Source organism: Lycium barbarum, chromosome 12 (genome assembly GCF_019175385.1).
Source record: "Lycium barbarum isolate Lr01 chromosome 12, ASM1917538v2, whole genome shotgun sequence".
Classification (NCBI taxonomy): domain Eukaryota; kingdom Viridiplantae; phylum Streptophyta; class Magnoliopsida; order Solanales; family Solanaceae; genus Lycium; species Lycium barbarum.
The window spans coordinates 106,439,300-106,457,408 of NC_083348.1; the positions used below are offsets into that span (position 1 = coordinate 106,439,300).

The window sequence follows — 18,109 nt, forward strand, 5'->3', positions numbered from 1 at the left end:
TCTCAAATCTGAGTATTTTTTTTCTTGCATCTTATATCTCAGTGTATTTCAATGTATTCGTTATTTTTGTAGTGTAAAATAGAGTGTTTCTTTATATACTTTTCTCTTGTATTTCGAAAGAGATTTTTTTTTTTTTTGCATACGAATGAATACAGTGAATTTTAAATACAACTGAATATCCCTGTATTTTTTTTACATTTATGTTGTTTGAATACAACCGAATCTAAATACAATAAGCTGAATACAATGTAAAAGTTGGTACGGATGAATACAACCTAATTGAATACATCCGAATTGAATACAACGAAATAAACCGAATTTGAATACATGTAATTAGGAAAAGTGTAATTATGCCTAACAAAAAAAAAAAAAAAAAAAAAAAACAAGTATAGCCGTGTGTAAGTTGCCCTAATTTCAGACGTGTAAAGATAACATTCAGTGAAAACAATTATTCCTCATGCATGCTGGTATCCTTTAGTGAACCAGGTGTGGTGAAAAGTGGCACAAGAAAACCAAAATTACATTGAAAAGAAAATCCGCATCTTGGTATTTTATTTCTTGATTCTCAATGTAACTCGATCTTCAAAAGTGCGTTAAACGTAAGTTGCTCAAATTTCTTGATTCTCAGTGTGTTAAACATGAAATCCCACTAAACCTGAAACAAAATACTGCCAATCTCTAGTACCTTGTCAAAAAAAAAAAAAAACTACCAATCTCTACCAACACAATCAGCTAAACCTGTAACTTCACTCTATTTAGAAGTTGTTACTTTAGCAATCAGCAAGTGCAATAAGCTGATCAACCACAGATGGGTCTGCAAGTGTACTAGTGTCCCCAAGCTCATCTAACTGCCTGGAAGCAATTTTCCTCAGAATTCTTCTCATTATTTTCCCACTTCTTGTCTTTGGAAGACCTGGTGCCCAATGTATCTTGTCTGGCGCTGCAAAAGCGCCAATCTGACATGTGAAATAGAAAGCTTCAGACAGTGGTAACAAGTTCATGCAGTCTCAAATATAAGGAAATGCTAGTGTACATTTAGCAGTAAAAAATTATATGCTCATATTTTCAGATAAGCAGTGACTCAGGTCATGTATTAGCAGTGCACTCTAACCTTCCCTTTTTTCTTTTTTTTTTTCTCCTTTTGTGTTTGTACAAGCGCGTGTATGTTTGGCAAAACAAACTACATATGGAAGTTCCCAGAGCAATAAAACTAATAATTCCTCGGTTTTCATTTTCCCTACTCCAAAAATCCAATTCAACCATTTTTTCAAATATCTTACCTAATATTACAGGTTAAAAGTGTCAGACCCTTCAAGGAGATGACTACCTGTGCCAACTACTACTTCAGTACTGAACTCCGGAAGGAAAAAAGCAACACAGAGAAAAACAAGACTGCCCCTTAAGTCTTAAGAAAAAAAGCAACACAAAAGAGACAAGACTGCCTCCTTAAGCCGCTATCAACCAGGCCAAATTTTTGATACTATTCTTTGTAAGCAGGTAAAAAGGGTATGGCCCCAACAATTTTAACACTTCACAATGGAAAGACAAAACTCTTAAAGGTCGAAGACTGACTTCAGTCCTATGGCTAAATTTTCTCTTCTTTTTGTTTTCATTTTCAAATAAGTTTGGAGGGTTTATTGGACTTCCTATTTTGCCCCATTGGTAGATACTTCTTTTTTTTTTTAACAGGGAAATTTTGCACCATTGGTAGATAGTATTCAAGTAGCCCGTCTAACAAAGGGAAAAACACACAATAAGCAAATGTTGGATTGCCAGAGAGAATGGAGCATATATACCTGGTTCCTAACAACCATCACAAGACTTTTCCGCAGGTCATCGCTGTATGGAACACCTTCAACCAGGGTAACAAATGCATATATCCCCTGTCCTTTAACCTTTCACGCGACTCCAAAAGAACAGATTAGAGTAGAGAAGGGAAAACTTCCATATAAACTCAGATGAGAACTAGAACATGAATGTACCTCATGCTCCACACCAACCACAGCTGCTTCAGCACACTGAGGATGTGAAACTAGAGCAGATTCCACTTCGGCTGTGCCAATACGATGTCCACTGCATGTGTTAAAAATACTTCATAAAACAAACAAGTAGACTACGAGTTCAACTAGCTACAAAAATAGTACCTGCAAACTACGCGCTTCCAATTGAATTAGCACTATTAAAGATTACTTCCAGCAAAAACGATACTTTGAATTTCCAAAATTGAATGGTATTCTCGCAATTCCCAAAAGGAATTTCCTTGTTCCTCTTATTTTTTCAAACTCTAATTAGGCTCTGAAAATATGAAAATTCATATGCAAACCGTACCTCACATTAATCACATCGTCTACTCTTCCAGTGAGCCAATAATAACCATCTTTGTCCCTGAAACAGAAGGTCATGGCAATGGAGAATCAGTCAAAACTGCTTCAAGAAATCAGAAGGAAAAAAAACAAATCATGCCTATACGGTCCCTTGTGACTACATATATAGACAAACAGGAGTCTACTTCACTGGAAAGTACCTGCTGCAGCCATCACCACTGAAATAATAGCCAGGGAAGGCACTAAAGTATGTGGTTTCATATCTTTCGTGATCCCCATAAAGTGTTCGGAATGCCCCAGGCCAGGAGCTTTTCACACACAGATACCCGCTGCACTCACCTTCAATCTCAACACCTTTCTCGTCCACTATTACTGGCTGCATGATTTTAGTCATCATGACCATACGTCGGAGAAAGAGCAAAACCAATTTTAGAGGGTTTTTGTTGTTTCCACATTATCATGATAAATAAAGATACAAGCACTACATGACTCCAGTTTTAACTTTCCTTAAGACGTATACAGTCATCATGTATTAAATCCTAAAAATATTCAGCCATTCCCAAAGATGGTATTGCGTTTCATGGGTGATACCATCACATAATCTGCTAGACAGCGAACTCAATAATATCATTCCTACAATACCAAATGAAAGATTTGTTTCTAATCATACTTGGAAATCTGTTTATTATCTTAAAGCAGATACCTGGACTCCAAAGAAAGGAAAAGTAGCAGAACCAGGTTTCTGCGGCCACGCTCCTGGTAAAGGAGTAATCTAGAAGGGAATAATTAAGACTGAAGTAAGATATTAATTTTTCTGTGAGTGATAATAATGATGAAATAAGCAGTAACTGAGATACCATGAAGCCACCGGTTTCTGTTTGCCACCATGTGTCAGATATGGGGCACCTTGCATCACCTACCACATTGAAAAACCACCTGCTCAAAGACAAACAAAAACTTGAAAAAAGCATGTTGTGGATGTCCTGATATTCAGGGAAAAATGGACACACAAAAGATCCATTTGTATAGTTCCCACCTCCATGCACTTGGATTGATAGGCTCGCCCACACTTCCAAGCACCCGCAAAGATTTGCGTGAATATCTTGAGACATGCTGAAAGTCAAATACACAGATATAATATGTATATAAGTTATGTCACTTGTATTTATTGATATTAAGTTATAATTAATGTTTTAAATAGCAAAAGCAGGGATTTTTACCTTTTCATTTTGTTGAGATTTACTGATTGAGTGGAAACACTCCACAGACAAGATGTATATATAAAGCATAAAATCTTCATACCAAAGCAATTACTATGAATAGCATCCAATCATCTGTAGTAACTAAAATATGAAAAGTGCTCTAAAAATGTACAGAAATGAAAAGGTTACTCTAACTTGTGCAAAATGTACTTTCAATTCCTTCGAACACCCTCCTATTGCTCTTCTTTCACATGGCTCACTTGATTGGTAAAGCTACTATTTCTCATACTCTTCTCCAATTGATTAATACTAAAACTAAGAATTGTAAACAAACAAGTAAGAAGTTTTTGTTACAATACTCCTTTTTTAATCACAACGCGCTCGACTATTTTCTCCAACTGATCTCTGAGCAATTGCATGTTTGCTAGTTCTCCTTCAACTTCTTCCTTTCTCACCTTTCCTTCCACGTTCAACTATAAGCCTCCTTCAGACCAACTTTCTAAATATTGTTCATTAGATCCATTCTTTTTTATTTCCATCCTCCAAAACATATTTCTATTCCATCTTCTCAATTCCCTTTTCTGCAAATTCTACTTTCTAGCCAAACAATAAGAGAGTACCCCCGGACTTGATGTCCTCCCCATCAACTCATCACTGAATCCCCAAGTCTTTTGACATTAACCACATATTTCTGAATGAATGGAACGTGAAATCTTCCCATCCTACTGCAATAAAGTATGTTGGGAGTGTGATCCTAAGCTGATTCAAAATGCAACACTTGGATGACATTCTCGAAGATTTCTCCCAACCTATTGCAATGAGCAGTCTATCTAGTTTGGACTTCAATGTTGATTCCCTAACTCAGCACTAAGAGAAATTTGCACCTACCATAGGTAAATTCACAAGTTAGTAAAGAATGACTAATTAAAGTGTTCCATTACTCTGGAAAGCTGCTCCATCCTATCATCGAATGGCATGGAGTTAAAATCCCCTCCTATCCCCCATTGGATCTCCCTCCCAAAACTCTATTTTTGATCCCTCACCTCTTGGTTTGTAAAACTCAACAAAACCCCCGAGGTTTACTTCTCAGAATTTTGAACAAGGAACTTCCTTTTTAACTTCCCATACCTCTAACTTCCTCTCATCCCAAAAGACCAGCACTCCCACCCCCCCTACCCCTTGTCGAAGCCATCTCTCTAACCCCCATTGGATCTCCCTCCCAAAACTCTATTTTTGACCCCTCACCTCTTGGTTTGTAAAACTCAACAAAACCCCCGAGGTTTACTTCTCAGAATTTTGAACAAGGAACTTCCTTTTTAACTTCCCATACCTCTTAACTTCCTCTCATCCCAAAAGACCAGCACTCCCACACTCCCTACCCCTTGTCGAAGCCATCTCTCTAACCCACTTCCCCCTCCTTCCATACACTCCAAATAATTGGCGGGTATCTCCTACTTCTTGTTTCTTGTAAACACCCCACATTGATGATCTCACTTTTGCTGCTACTAGTTTAAACTATTAGATATGGTATATTTTTATTTATTTAATTATGTCAACACATCCCCTCACATGCAGGTTTAATTCTTTTTCATTGGACAACACATGCATATTTTTTATGGACGGTGATGGTGAGAGTTTGAACCCAGGATCTCCATCTACTACAATACTATATTAAATTGTGTGACTACCCCATCTAAATAATCTTAGAGAATGCACACTTTCTTTCATAAGATAATGGAAATTCTATGTTGCTCGGACTCTTCAAAAATGTCGAAGGGTGCATGTCGGATACTTCAAAAGTAGTGCATTTTCAGAGAATCCGACACAAGTGCAGCAACATTGTCCGAGCAACATAGGGGAAATTTCATGAATGAAGTGTTATGGAGGTACTGCAAAATAAAGACAAAAGAAAACAACATAGCTGTAAGAAGTTTATTCCAAGCAATTCCAACTCAAAGTATTAACTCTAGAAACATGAAGTTGTTGGCCTTCAAAACACCTCTTATTTCTCTATAACCATATAGTCCATATGATGCTTCCAGGGATAGTTCTTCCAGATCAAAAATGGAAAAAGGATTGACGAGGGAGTAGTGGGGAGGAAATGAGGAAAAAGTGAAAAGAGGAGAGAGGATTGTTGTAGACGTAATAAAGTAAGTATGCAACTTTAATTCCTCTTTGGCATAAACCATGTTTGAATCAGTTTCTAAGCTGCATTTTATTTTTTCTTAATTTAATTATGAATAAACACTCGACAATAGTTTGTAGGAGTTTTACCAAGAAAATTAACATTTATTTTCTCTATACGTTAATGAAGTTAAGCACAAAAGATGAGTCCATCTACTTGAGTTATGTCCTCAGGCTTTCATGCACGCTACATGACTCCTCAATAAGAATTAAGATCTTGTACAAAGCGAAGGAGTGTTTTTTGTTTGCCTAGCCACTAGACCAGCTCTATAATCGCGCTTTAAATTCTAACTACATACAACAAAAAAGAATGATAGAAGTACTGAACAATAACCAGCTAGATATAAGTGAAAATAAGTAGATGTTTACTTGCCTCATCTCCCTCACGCATCAGAGACCTTATCAATGTGGGAGCTGTATAAAAAATTGAAACCTTATACTTATCAACAATATCCCAACAACGTCCAACATCTGGATAACTTGGGGCCTACAAAAAAAAAAATACAGAATGTTAGAAAGAAGATGCTAGTCAAATGGAAGCCCTGCCTTCACAAGGTCACACCTTTTAATCAGCTTTCTGAACAGATTAGAAAACTTCACTCATTTCAACAATGACCGACATCAAGCATAAGAGACGATTGGAAGACTATTTGATTAGTTTAACAGAATTGCATAAGGGGTTGAACTAAGATTGCATGGACACAGATCTAGCGATTGTAACGATCCGTCCGGTCATTTTGAGTATTAGAACCTTTCTTCCCTAAATGACACTTCTCGTAGGTTTTAACATGTATTTTATGACTTGCAGGGATGGGTGGCACGGGCCCCGGGGTACTTGGATGTGTATCGAGGAAAAAAACCAAAACTAAACATTTGAAAGTAGCGAAAATGAGGCTATTGAGATGGATGTGCAATACTAGGAGAGATAGGATTAGGAACGAAGCTAATCAGGACAAGGTGGGAGTGGCTTTCGTGATGGACAAGATGAGGGAGGCAAGGATTAGATGGTTCGGGCATGTGAAGAGGAGATGCTCCGATGCCCCAGTGAGGAGGTGCGAGAGGTTGGCTATGGTGGATTTGAGGAGAGGTAGAGGCAGGCTGAAGAAGTATTCTGGAAATGTGATTAGACATGACATGGCACACCTTCAGCTTACCAAGGACATGGCCCCTTATTAGCATTATTATTATTATTATTATTATTATTATTATTATTACTCTCTTACTATCTTATTCTTTGATTTTTATTATTTCCTGTTGTTTCCTATCAAAACAACCTCTACCCTCACAAGGCAAGGGTAAGGCTGCGTACACACAACCCACCCCAGACCCCATTTGTGGGATTACACTGGGAATGTTAGTTGTAGAAAGTTGAAACTTAAGAGTTGCCCAAAGTCAACATATGGGGTTAACGGGCTTGGAATTGAGGTTTGAAAGTTTCTATGAGCTCATATGGTTTTTTTGGACTTAGTTGGATGGGTCCTCAGGGGCTCGGGAGTGAATTAAACGCTAAGTAAAAAACTGGAGATTTTGATAGTTAAGAGTTGATCACGGTCAAATATGTGTCTAGACAATTTTGGAATGTTGATTTGAGGATTCTAACAGGCCCGTAGGGTGATTTTGGAGTGGTTTGCAAGTTTGGTTTGCATCCCGAGGGGTTCGGGTGAGGTTCGGAAGCCAAAAACCAGATCTGGCCTGGCTGAGTTTATTTTTTTTATATATCTGGTGTGGCCGCATTTGCGACCCACCGATCGCATTAGCGAAATGAGCTAGGCTCGGGTAAGGTCTACATTTGCAAATGAGCTGGGGCCAGCATGGGCCGCATTTATGGAGGCCTTGTCGCATTTGTGATGGGGGACTAGGCAAGGTGAAGTATGCAAATGTGGAGCTGGAGCCGCTTTTGTGAGGCTCACAATTACGACCCAGGGACCGGAATTGTGAAGGTCCCTGACAGACTTAAAAGTATTTTCCGAGTAGGGATTAGGCTTTTATTTTACATTTTAGGATATTGGAGCTCGATCCAAGCCGAATTTCAAAGGGATTTCAGCCATTTAGTCTTGGGCTAAGATTCTAACCTAAGTATTGGCAATTACATATGATTACACGCGTTTAATTGTAGATTAATCCATGTTTATTTGGGAATTTTGTCCTAAACTTAAGAGAAGGTAATTTAAGGATTTGGACCCCCGGGTTCGGGTTTGACTTTTTGTTGACTTCTTTACCCGATTCTTTTATTGCCAATATAGGTCTTGTGAGCTTCGTTTAATTGCATAGAACTCATTTTTTAATAAATTGGGAGTTTTTGGAGGCGTTACAAAACGGTAAAGTTGTTCATTAACTTTGTGCTCGAATCGAGGTAAGCTAAGACTTGATCTTCTGTGAGGTGAGGGAGAGTCTTCTTTAATAAATAACTAATGAAATGAACTAAGGATAAGAGGGTGACGTATAGGCGAGGTGACGAGTGCTTATGCGGGCATGACATGTGGGGTTCATGCGACTTACGCTTTTAATGATTAAGACTTTGTTCAATATCTTAATGACTAAGACCTATCTAGACCAAATAAGTGCTTAGATCTTAATCTAAACAACAACAACAACATACCCAGTGAAATCCCACAATGTGGGGTCTGGGGAGGGTAAAGTATACGCAGACCTTACCCCTACCTCGGAAGATAGGGAGGTAGGTTGTTTCCGAAAAGACCCCCGGCTCAAGATCTTAATCTAAATAAATGCACTTAATAGCCTAAGGTCTGAACCATTCAGATTCAGACCTTCATTAAGTGCAAACAAATGAGGCCTAAGAGGAAATCCATGCTAAGTAAATTTTTCATGAATATTGATGCCATGTGGGCTTTGTTTGGAGTTAAGTGTTGAAACTCATACTTTATTGGCACTGATATATCATGCTTTGATTTGTGATTGTAATTGAGAATTTGAGATTGAGAAATGATATGAGATAAGCACGTGTAGATTGTTCTGCGGCATCCGGACAACGCGGTTACCCCTCATGGGTCGCTGGGCGAGCAACCCCCAACCGGTCCAAGTGTATGCAGGCAGGGTGTTGGGAGTTTTGGTTGATTCTGTGCATACCATCTATGTATGTTGATTCCGTGCATTTTACATGTTTAGTTGAACATGAATTGAGCTTAAATGGAGAAGTCAAGATTCATATAGCTAACCCCAACTTGTTTGGGACTGAAGCATGGTTGTTGTAATACTATCTTCATCAAAGAATGAAAATGCAAGATTGGGTTTTGTTCCCAATTTGTATAGAAGATTGTGTGAAAAATCACCTTTTGGAAATCTGCTTGTATACGGGATATTTTCTTTATTAATAAAACTGTTTACCTTATAAAAAAACAAAAATGCAAGAGAAAAAGAGAATTAGATTAAAATTATTCAAACTTTTCCTTTATTTAAACTACTTCTGCTAAATGCTTTTCACTTAATCAAGTTATATTTGGACAAGCAGATGATGTGTGGTAATAATAAAATAAATACCCCTTCAAAAACCACAACAGTTGCTCCATTTAGCAAAGGTCCATAGGTTACATAGCTATGCCCAGTTATCCAGCCACAGTCAGCTGTACACCTACAAATATTAAAAGTAATCAGGAAGAATATATTTCAAGAATTTTGACCTAGTTTTAGAATAATGAGCAGAAGTACATAAGAAAGAGTTGTCTAGGAATTACCAATATATGTCTGTCGGCTTGTAGTCAAATGCATATTTGAATGTACTAGCAGTGTACACCATATATCCTCCCGTTGTATGCAGGACACCCTTAAAAGAAACTACAAAATGTAAGAAACTAAACATGTGGAAAAAAGAGTGCAACTCCAGGAAGCATGAAACCTTAGGCTTTCCGGTACTCCCGCTAGTGTAAAGCAGGAAAAGCGGATCTTCTGCATCAACCCACTCCACATCACATGTAACCGGATATTTCGGAATAACATCCTGGAAACCAAACAAGCAAATTGGACTCGACTGATCAATAAAAAGTGAAATCCATAAGGACTATATACAAGAGCTTAGCCTATACGATGATGGACAGCTGATTATATGGTCCAGATATACAATTGTCATGTACCATCGGACTATATCGTTAAGGCAAATTGACAAGACACATACAAGGAGAAGAGATGTCAGTGAGAAAAATTAGGAAAGGAGAAGACAACAGTGAAAAACATAAAAGATGCTTGCAGTTGTGAAACATAACTGCGTGCTTATTAACAAAATCCATATTAACTTGATATATCTACCAGGCAACCATGCTCATTAACAATATCAGAGTTCTGTACATATATCATGCAAGCAATAACTCTTCTGAACATCTGTAGAAATCGACATTACAATTAGACAGCGAAAAATATTTACATGATTCCTAACTATGACAAAAGAAGAATATAAGAAAGGTATGTCTGAGCGAGATCTCTGCAATTACAGATGCTTCAAAGTTATAGGTATCAATTCTCTGATTGAGCTAGGTATCTGAAGGTGCATGTATTGCTAACCTGCCACCAAATGTCTCGCCCCTTGATCCATTTAGTCATTTCCTTTTTCATTGCTGAATCATTTTCCCATGCCAAACACACATCTGCAAGGTGAAATAAGAAATGGAGATGGAAATCTATATACCATTGTAATGTAAACATATGGGGTAAAAGTAAATTTCCAGTAAATGAAAAAAGAAAAAAGAATAGAATGTGGGGAGATTATCCACAGAATTTCAAACCGTGTGCTAGCTAGCTGACCCTCAGTGATTTCTCAGTTATCAAAAAAAAAAAAAAAAAAGAGAGAGAGAGAGAGAGAGAGATGGATATAATCAGCTAAGTTTCTACACCGGCCTCCTTCACCCTCAACGATATCAATTACTACCATCAACACGGCGAGCATAAATACCCTCGTTAGCTTCTATTCTAACGGACTGAATATCTTTCTTTTTTTGGAAATTAATGGACTGAATATCTTTTATAAGGAATCGGAGAAAATAATGAAGTCAGACTGTCAAACTAAGCAACTACTAGTAATCAGTTTGGAATCACATTATAATCCTCAATTCTTAACTTCTTTATATGGTAAATAATTCTATTAATAGATAATTCTCAATCTAACTTATCACCTTCCAATACTAGCTTCCTTTATATTTAACTTCCCTCTATGTGCAGATTAAGCTATAAAACCTAACTTTAGGTTGCAAACTGACACCATAGTTTTCACATGACCTCAAAGAATCCTACACAAATACATGATTTTCTACAAAAAAAAAAAAAAAAAAAAAAAAAAAACATCCATTCTCTCTCGTATTCTAGTACATGAAGTACCAACTAATGCGAATTGTCCTTCTCAATTTTTCAGCTGAGAGAATGGCTCCTTACTCTAATATCAAAGCAAATAAAGACACTTTTAGTCGAAGCTCTAGGAATCCATATCGAAACATGAGAAAATATCCCAGTTTTCCCTCCCAAGTACTCCGCTATAGAAAGACTTAATTATGAGCATGTCCTCTCTTTGTATTTCCCATCACCAACTTTTTCTGTCATTGTCCATAAGTGATCTGCCGTAAAATGATACCAAGAACCTTCCTGAGTTACAATCGTTCACTTTTGCAAATTCTTTCTAAAACGTAGGTCTCCACCACATTCCTTTGCATGTCTGACTAATTGCTGATATATGCTGGAACATACTACATGCTTACAGAAATATACCTTTTTTGTCTTATCATACCAATGCAGAAAATGAAGAGGAAGAGAGTCATTCTTTTAATAAGGTATTGTAAGTTTTATTCATAATAGCATCCAGAGGATGCAGGTCATATAAAAGCTGGGTGGTTCCTAGCAAGTAACGATTGTTAGGAAGAATCTTTTACTGTCATTGCCACTTATTTGCTCTCCGTTCTTCTTTACTAATCTTTCCATCCAATATTTGCGTCCTCCAAATGATAAACCAATACTACTATGAATTACCATCAGTGTGTCAAATGTGACCAAGAAACTGTGCAAACAACTTTCTAATTGGATTTTAACTTGAAGAATAGATGTTGTCCAACCAATCAGCATTAGGCTAATTCAGCCGACATCTCAGTACTCCCTGGACTCATGTTGTGAACGTAAAGTCTACACGTCTCCCTTTTGCTGATGGTATCGAGCTCAAATAGTAAATTATAGCAGTCGTAGTATTACTCCTGTGGTTTCTTGTCCTTCGATTTTTGTAGTAGTTACTGTTCCTTTTTTCAGAATGCTTTGACATGTAAGGTTATTCCTCAAATGTACATTGTCGTTCTTTATCCCATCAAAAACTCTCTTATTTCTTTCCTTCCAGAAAACCCACGTAAGTGCTAGTAGGAAACATCCTACACTTTTGGGACGACAACTTGTTTTACGAGTAGACAATTTAGTGCTAACCCAAATTTACAAGATCTTGGACAGGTGCAAATTACTTCCTGCACCATGAAAGTCCACTTTTTTCATCTATTAGATAATTTCTTGGAAAGTGGGAAACCTGATTAACCAGAAAGAAAATTTTAGAAATTTCCGTGCATTTATCCTTTAGAATCTTCTCACCTATAACGATGCCATTTTCAGCAGATTCCAGAAGGGCACTATCAACAATGTCTTTGAGATAAATGATCTTGGACCCCCTCCTAACTGCATTGCATGTTATGACGACCTTCGGTCTGCAATCCATGATCCTTTGAGCAAGAGATTCCGCGGAGAACCCAGCAAACACAACCTGAAGTATAAAACAACCTGGATTATGATGTTTCCTGCCCTGTGTATCTATCTAGTTATTCTAATTTGGTGAGAGTGATTCAAGGAGGAGGAGGAAGATATGAAAGGTTGTTTGCTCAAATTAAAGGGTCACGGTTCACTCAGTAAGAGTCAATTTGACCCTTTTTTGGAGTGAAATTGAAAGATAGTTCATGTGTTCTTTTAAAGATAAATATAGGCATTGCAACGCAACACTAAGAAGAAAGCATTAAGAAGAATCCAAATTTAAATGAAAACGCAAGTCTAAAGATTGATGAAGGTTTAAAATCAAGAAGGGGGGACCACAACATTCAATTTGAGACAAAAGATAATATAAATTAGATTAAGTATTACCGAGTGAATGGCACCAATACGAGCACAAGCAAGCATTGCAATTGGTAGCTCCATAAGCATGGGTAAGTAAATGACGACTGCATCACCCTTGCGAACTCCAACATCTTTCAAATAATTTGCTAGCTGGTTAAAAAGAATATTAGAAACTTGTACTATATTTTTGCACACTGTTGTATAAGAGGAAATATAAAAATATATAAGCTTGTAGGAGGAGCAGGACGAAAAATGCAAAAGAAAACCTGGGAAACTCTAGCCAAGAGTTGATTGTACGTCAAAGAACTATCATGACCAGGTTCATTTCCTTCCCAATAAATTGCAATTTTGTCACCATTTCCAGACTCGATGTTTCTATCCAAGCAGTTGTAGCAAATATTTGTCATTCCACCCTTGAACCACTGTTAAGAAACAATGGCGGACGCTAAGAAAAACAAAAGTTGGTAAGAAGCTTTTGAGAGATAGGTCACTGACCTCGATCTTGATTTTCCCCTTTCGAATATCAAAATTCTCAAAGTAGACCTGTTGGCCCCATTTCTCTCTCCAGTAGAATTCCGATGCAATTTCAGACCAGAATCCGGCGGGATCCTGGACCGACCTTCGATACATCTCCAAATACTATAAAGGAAGTCAAAAATGTTATCTTTTCCATGATAAGGTGTCTAATAGAAGGAATTGAAGAGAAGATACCTTCTGAGGTGAAGAAAGATGAGACTGGCGAGAGAAATCCTCGCTGGGATAGACGAGATCATCCTCCTCGGAAGCAAGTGCCTCGCCTAAGATGAGAGCATTCAATCTGGTTATCCTGCCGGCTCCAGAAGGCAGGTGGGCCATGGATTCGACATGGCGCAAGTGATTGGATGTCGTCAAGTTCTTCTTCCTTGGACTAACTGAACATGGGTCCTCCATCCTCACCCCAAATCTAGACCGCAACGTGAAGGAAGGCCTCTTGACGCTGACCCACGGCCGCTTCGAGATTGGAATTGGAGATGCTGAAATACTATAAATACAGCTGGTGCTCGTGTTGTTTATAATAGTGTGATGATGGGTCAATCTTCCTTCCATAACTATTTTTATGCAGCTTCCTACTTGCTAGGGAATTATTTAGTACTATTCTCCTACGGAAAATAATGAAGCTCAAAACACTTCCTGTGTCCTTTGTTTTTCTGAATGTGTCTTCAATATTTTATTAGAAAAATACACCCTAAACTATGCTTCTTGTGTCCCTTTCCTACTTTAAACTAACATTTTATCATATAAGATAACCTTTTTCCAATTATAGAAAATATGTTCAAGATTTTTTCTATTTTCAATCCAAATAGATTAAATTTCAGGTTTTGATCCATTTCCTTATTTACCATTAGTTTTCCCTTCTTCTTTTTTTTTCTTCTAATTTTTCACCACTTAAACTTTTTTAGTCTTCTAAAGGCTTGGCCCCGTCCCGTTTGGAGAATGACCCTTTATGACACGGCTTAGTCAGTTATTCTCGCAGTTCAAATAAGATTTGGACCTGGTTGTGTTAGGTCTCTAAAAGCATGGTTCTTGTCTCCCTCCCCCATTTGAGCTCGTCCATTCGTTGGTTATATATATATATATATATATATATATATATATATATATATATATATATATATATGTATGTATGTATTTTCTCGCACCGCGCCGCACTATAGTCGGTCGGGCAGGCACGTAGATGTGCACACCACTGCAGTGAGCGATCCTTATCCTACGCTGGCTACGTAGTTTCAGGCTGCTTGAGGCCTTCTCGGTAATTAATGCAACTCCCAAAAACATGAACATGGAAAATAAGTGGCACTTGCTGCCCATGGCTTTTTCATGAATCATAGCTTGCATGTACATGGATATCATTCATAGTATTCTTGCATGAAAACTTGTAAAACATGTAGAGTAGTTCTTGAAAATAATATAATAATTCATAACTTGCATGTAAAAATTTATGGAATGCAAAGTATGGGTTTTCATGGATCACGGACAGATTCTCAATAATCATAATGAAACATCAAGAACTCAATGAAGAATTAATAATAATTCAATACATAATATAATCATGGGGCATGGACCTAGGGTTATCATGAACATGGTTAAAACCCTAGTTTTCGTAAAGCTTCATACTTCTATGGAAAAAGAGGCGTGGGGAAGAGCAATGATGTTCTCACACGTAGATAGTAACCCTACATACCTGGTAATGCTCCAAACTTATATTAAAAATTTGTTCTTGGAAGAAGAATTCAAATCCTTGGCCTTGAATTCCTTTAGGTGGGTTTTCTTGAAAACCCTATGTTAAGAACATGAAATTTCTACTTAGGTTTCATGGGAAATTGATGGAATTCACTTAGGATGGTCTTAATGAGCTTACCTTGATGCTTGGAGAAGTTCAGAAGAGAGAACTTTCGTGTTAGGGCTTGAGAGGAATGCGACTTATGAAATAAAACTAAAATTCCTGTCTTTTAATTGTCTCAGCCGCGACACTGTTACGGATCGTGTTACGGTCCGTAACACTGGACCGTAACTTGTGCCAAAATTCCAGTGAGGGTCTGATTTTTGAGGTTGGGTTAAGGTGACCTGTTACGGGCCGTAACACGTGTTACGGTCAGTAACGATAAACCGTCCTTTGGTCCAAGTTACGAGACGGTGATTTTTTTAAGCACACCCGTTACGGTATGAACGACGGTCTGTAACACACGTTACAGTCCGTCCCTTGTAGCGTAACACTGGGTTTTCTGAACTGAAACATATTTTCGATTCCAACACTCTCCTTCTTTGGTTTCTAACCTCCTAAGTCATGAATGGTTTAGTACGGATTTTACGAGGTGTTACATGTATATAGTTAAATGTTCCATGTCACGCCTCGAACCATGGCCTGGGCGTAACACGGCACTCGGTGCCATACTGCATGTGACCGAGCGAATCACATGGCTTGTTGAATCATCATGAGGCATACATGAGCGGAATATAACGTGAATGCATGATGAGCTTTTATAAAAAACGTAACAAGTCATGATACTTAATAAAAAAAACTTGTTAACCATGAGTGCGGAAATAACATGTAATGAGCCAAAATGGCTAACCGACTCTGAAAGCCTGACATGATATAACTGACTTGTCTAGTCTATGAAACCTCTAACATAAGTCTAAACATAAAACATACTCGCTGGGACAAGGCCCTCAGCAGACCTATAAATGCATAACCACATAAAGAAAGACAATGTTTAAACCCCAAATGAGATAGGGCTCACTGATGTGCCGGGATTTTAGCACATCTAATGCTCTTTAACTCTAAGTTTTACTTGTTTTCAAGCAAGTCTGTGGTAGTTTGATGTGTTTTATGTGTTGTGCAGGTATTTTGAAGTTAGAATGCTCGGAAAGCGAAAAAAACAAGAAAAATATGCAATCCGTTCTGATAAGCATAAGGACGGACCGTCAACATGCTCGACGGTCCGTCAAATCGCCTCGTCAAAAAGTTCCTGCGAAGTAACAAAATCATCAGAGCATACTCAGATCGTCGACTTGCACTGTCAACATGATCGACGGTCCGTCGAAGTGCTTCGACAGTGTAGTTCCTGCAGAGTGATAAAAGTGTACTCAGATCATCGAGTTGGTCATCGAGCATGTCGACGACCGTCGAAGTGCAAAGACGACCCGTCGAAGTGCAAGCCGAGCTGGAACAGGATTGGGATTGATTATTCCGAGTTTGACTTGTATAAATACCTGTTTAGGTTTTATTTTTCAAACATCTAGAGTTTTAGACTTGTAGGAATTACTTTTGAGTCATTATTGCTTTTGAAGACTTCCAGACAATTACATTCATTACTTTCAAGTTTTATTCGTAAGTTCAATACAATAATTCAATTATGCAATCTTCAATCTTTTATTGTTTTCTTGTTGCCATGAGTAGCTAAACACCTTTACTAAGGTTGTGAACCCAAGGATGGGTGTTTTGTGATTGGTGATCGTGAAAGATATACGCATAATGGATTGTTAGGGTTTATTTGTTCTTCGTATTCATCATATAGTTAGTGGTTGCAAACATTAACTCACGCCATAAACTTTAGTTTATTTGGGAAAATAGCTAGGGTTAGGTAAGAACAAATAACAAGAACTCAGGGCTTTAAACCTTGTTTAATAAATTCACTTAGGAATAAGAGGAATTTACTTGGCATAATTAACCGTTCTTCATGCATATTGTCTTATCTTTGGAAAAAGCATAGAAAGAAATAATATTTTCTTATTGGGAAATAGTTTAGATTCACATAGAGGTTAAGTGCATCCATACAAGCAATCCATTAGAAGTATATCAAGATCGAGACCCATGATCATACACTTTATCTGACGGGGACACAACCTTGGTTCTTTTTTACCCATATATTTACAACTTTAAATTTCCAGTCAGTTTAAATTAGTCCACAAACCAAATCAACTATAAAACCCTTTTCTGGAATACACCAGGGCCGCAAGATTAGTATAATACTCGTTTAGTAAACTTTTCACGCCATATTCTCTGTGGGATTCGACCCCAACCTTGTTGGGTTACTATATTTGACAACGTCCGCGTTATACCATTAATAGGTGTAATTTCAGCGTATCAAATTTTGGCGCCGTTGCTGGGGAATACGGTTTTGAAATTACTAAATAGTGTTTACTCTTCTTTAAGTCTTTGTCATATTCCAACACATCTCGTTTGCTACCTTGTAAACCAGGTGATCATGGCCAACACCGAAATTCCAGTCGAGAATGTTTTTGCTGATGAACCAGAAGCAGATGAAGACTTTGCATCTGCAATCGTTCATCCGAGGGTGACTGCTACTACTATCAAGTTTGACAATTCCCTCTATCATATGCTCAAACAAGAGGGATACTTTCGGAATTCAGTCGATGATGACCCTCACCAATATATAACAAACTTTCTGGATGTGTGCTCTCAGCATATCCAATGGGGTGTGACTCAAGAAACAGTCCAGCTGAAACTCTTCAAATATTCGTTAGCCGGAGAAGCAAGAAAATGGTTCACAAAGCTGCCCCGGAACTCTATTGCTACATGGGAAGAGATGGTTAGAGTTTTTCTCAGGAAATGGTACCCCTCAAGTAAAAGGGCTGAAATTCGTGATCAGATTTACAAATTCAAACAACGTAACGGGGAGCAACTTTTTGAAGCTTGGGAGAGGTACAAGGAATATTTGGATAGGAGTCCAAACCATGGTTTTCCAAAACAGATTTTGAAGGAGAAATTTTACAGAGGTTTGGATCCTATAACCCAAGCAATAGCCAATAATGCTGCCAGCGGGT

At 37.8% G+C, this 18,109-nt stretch overlaps 1 protein-coding gene across 1 annotated transcript; it reads right to left on the reverse strand.

Annotated features, from left to right (window-relative positions):
* Positions 1–518: 518 nt before the first annotated feature.
* LOC132624043 (acetyl-coenzyme A synthetase, chloroplastic/glyoxysomal-like) lies at positions 519–13,988 on the reverse strand. Its single transcript, XM_060338865.1, has 18 exons — positions 13,496–13,988; positions 13,280–13,423; positions 13,051–13,206; positions 12,812–12,934; positions 12,272–12,440; positions 10,223–10,305; positions 9,564–9,665; positions 9,403–9,491; positions 9,209–9,299; positions 6,084–6,197; positions 3,361–3,437; positions 3,182–3,260; positions 3,028–3,096; positions 2,525–2,700; positions 2,329–2,385; positions 1,983–2,073; positions 1,797–1,895; positions 519–956 (listed from the first exon to the last, which is right to left on the reverse strand). The coding sequence occupies exons 1-18, from the start codon at positions 13,868–13,870 to the stop codon at positions 771–773; spliced, it is 2,280 nt and encodes a 759-aa protein (XP_060194848.1). The 5' UTR covers positions 13,871–13,988; the 3' UTR covers positions 519–770.
* Between the last annotated feature and the right edge of the window lie 4,121 nt (positions 13,989–18,109).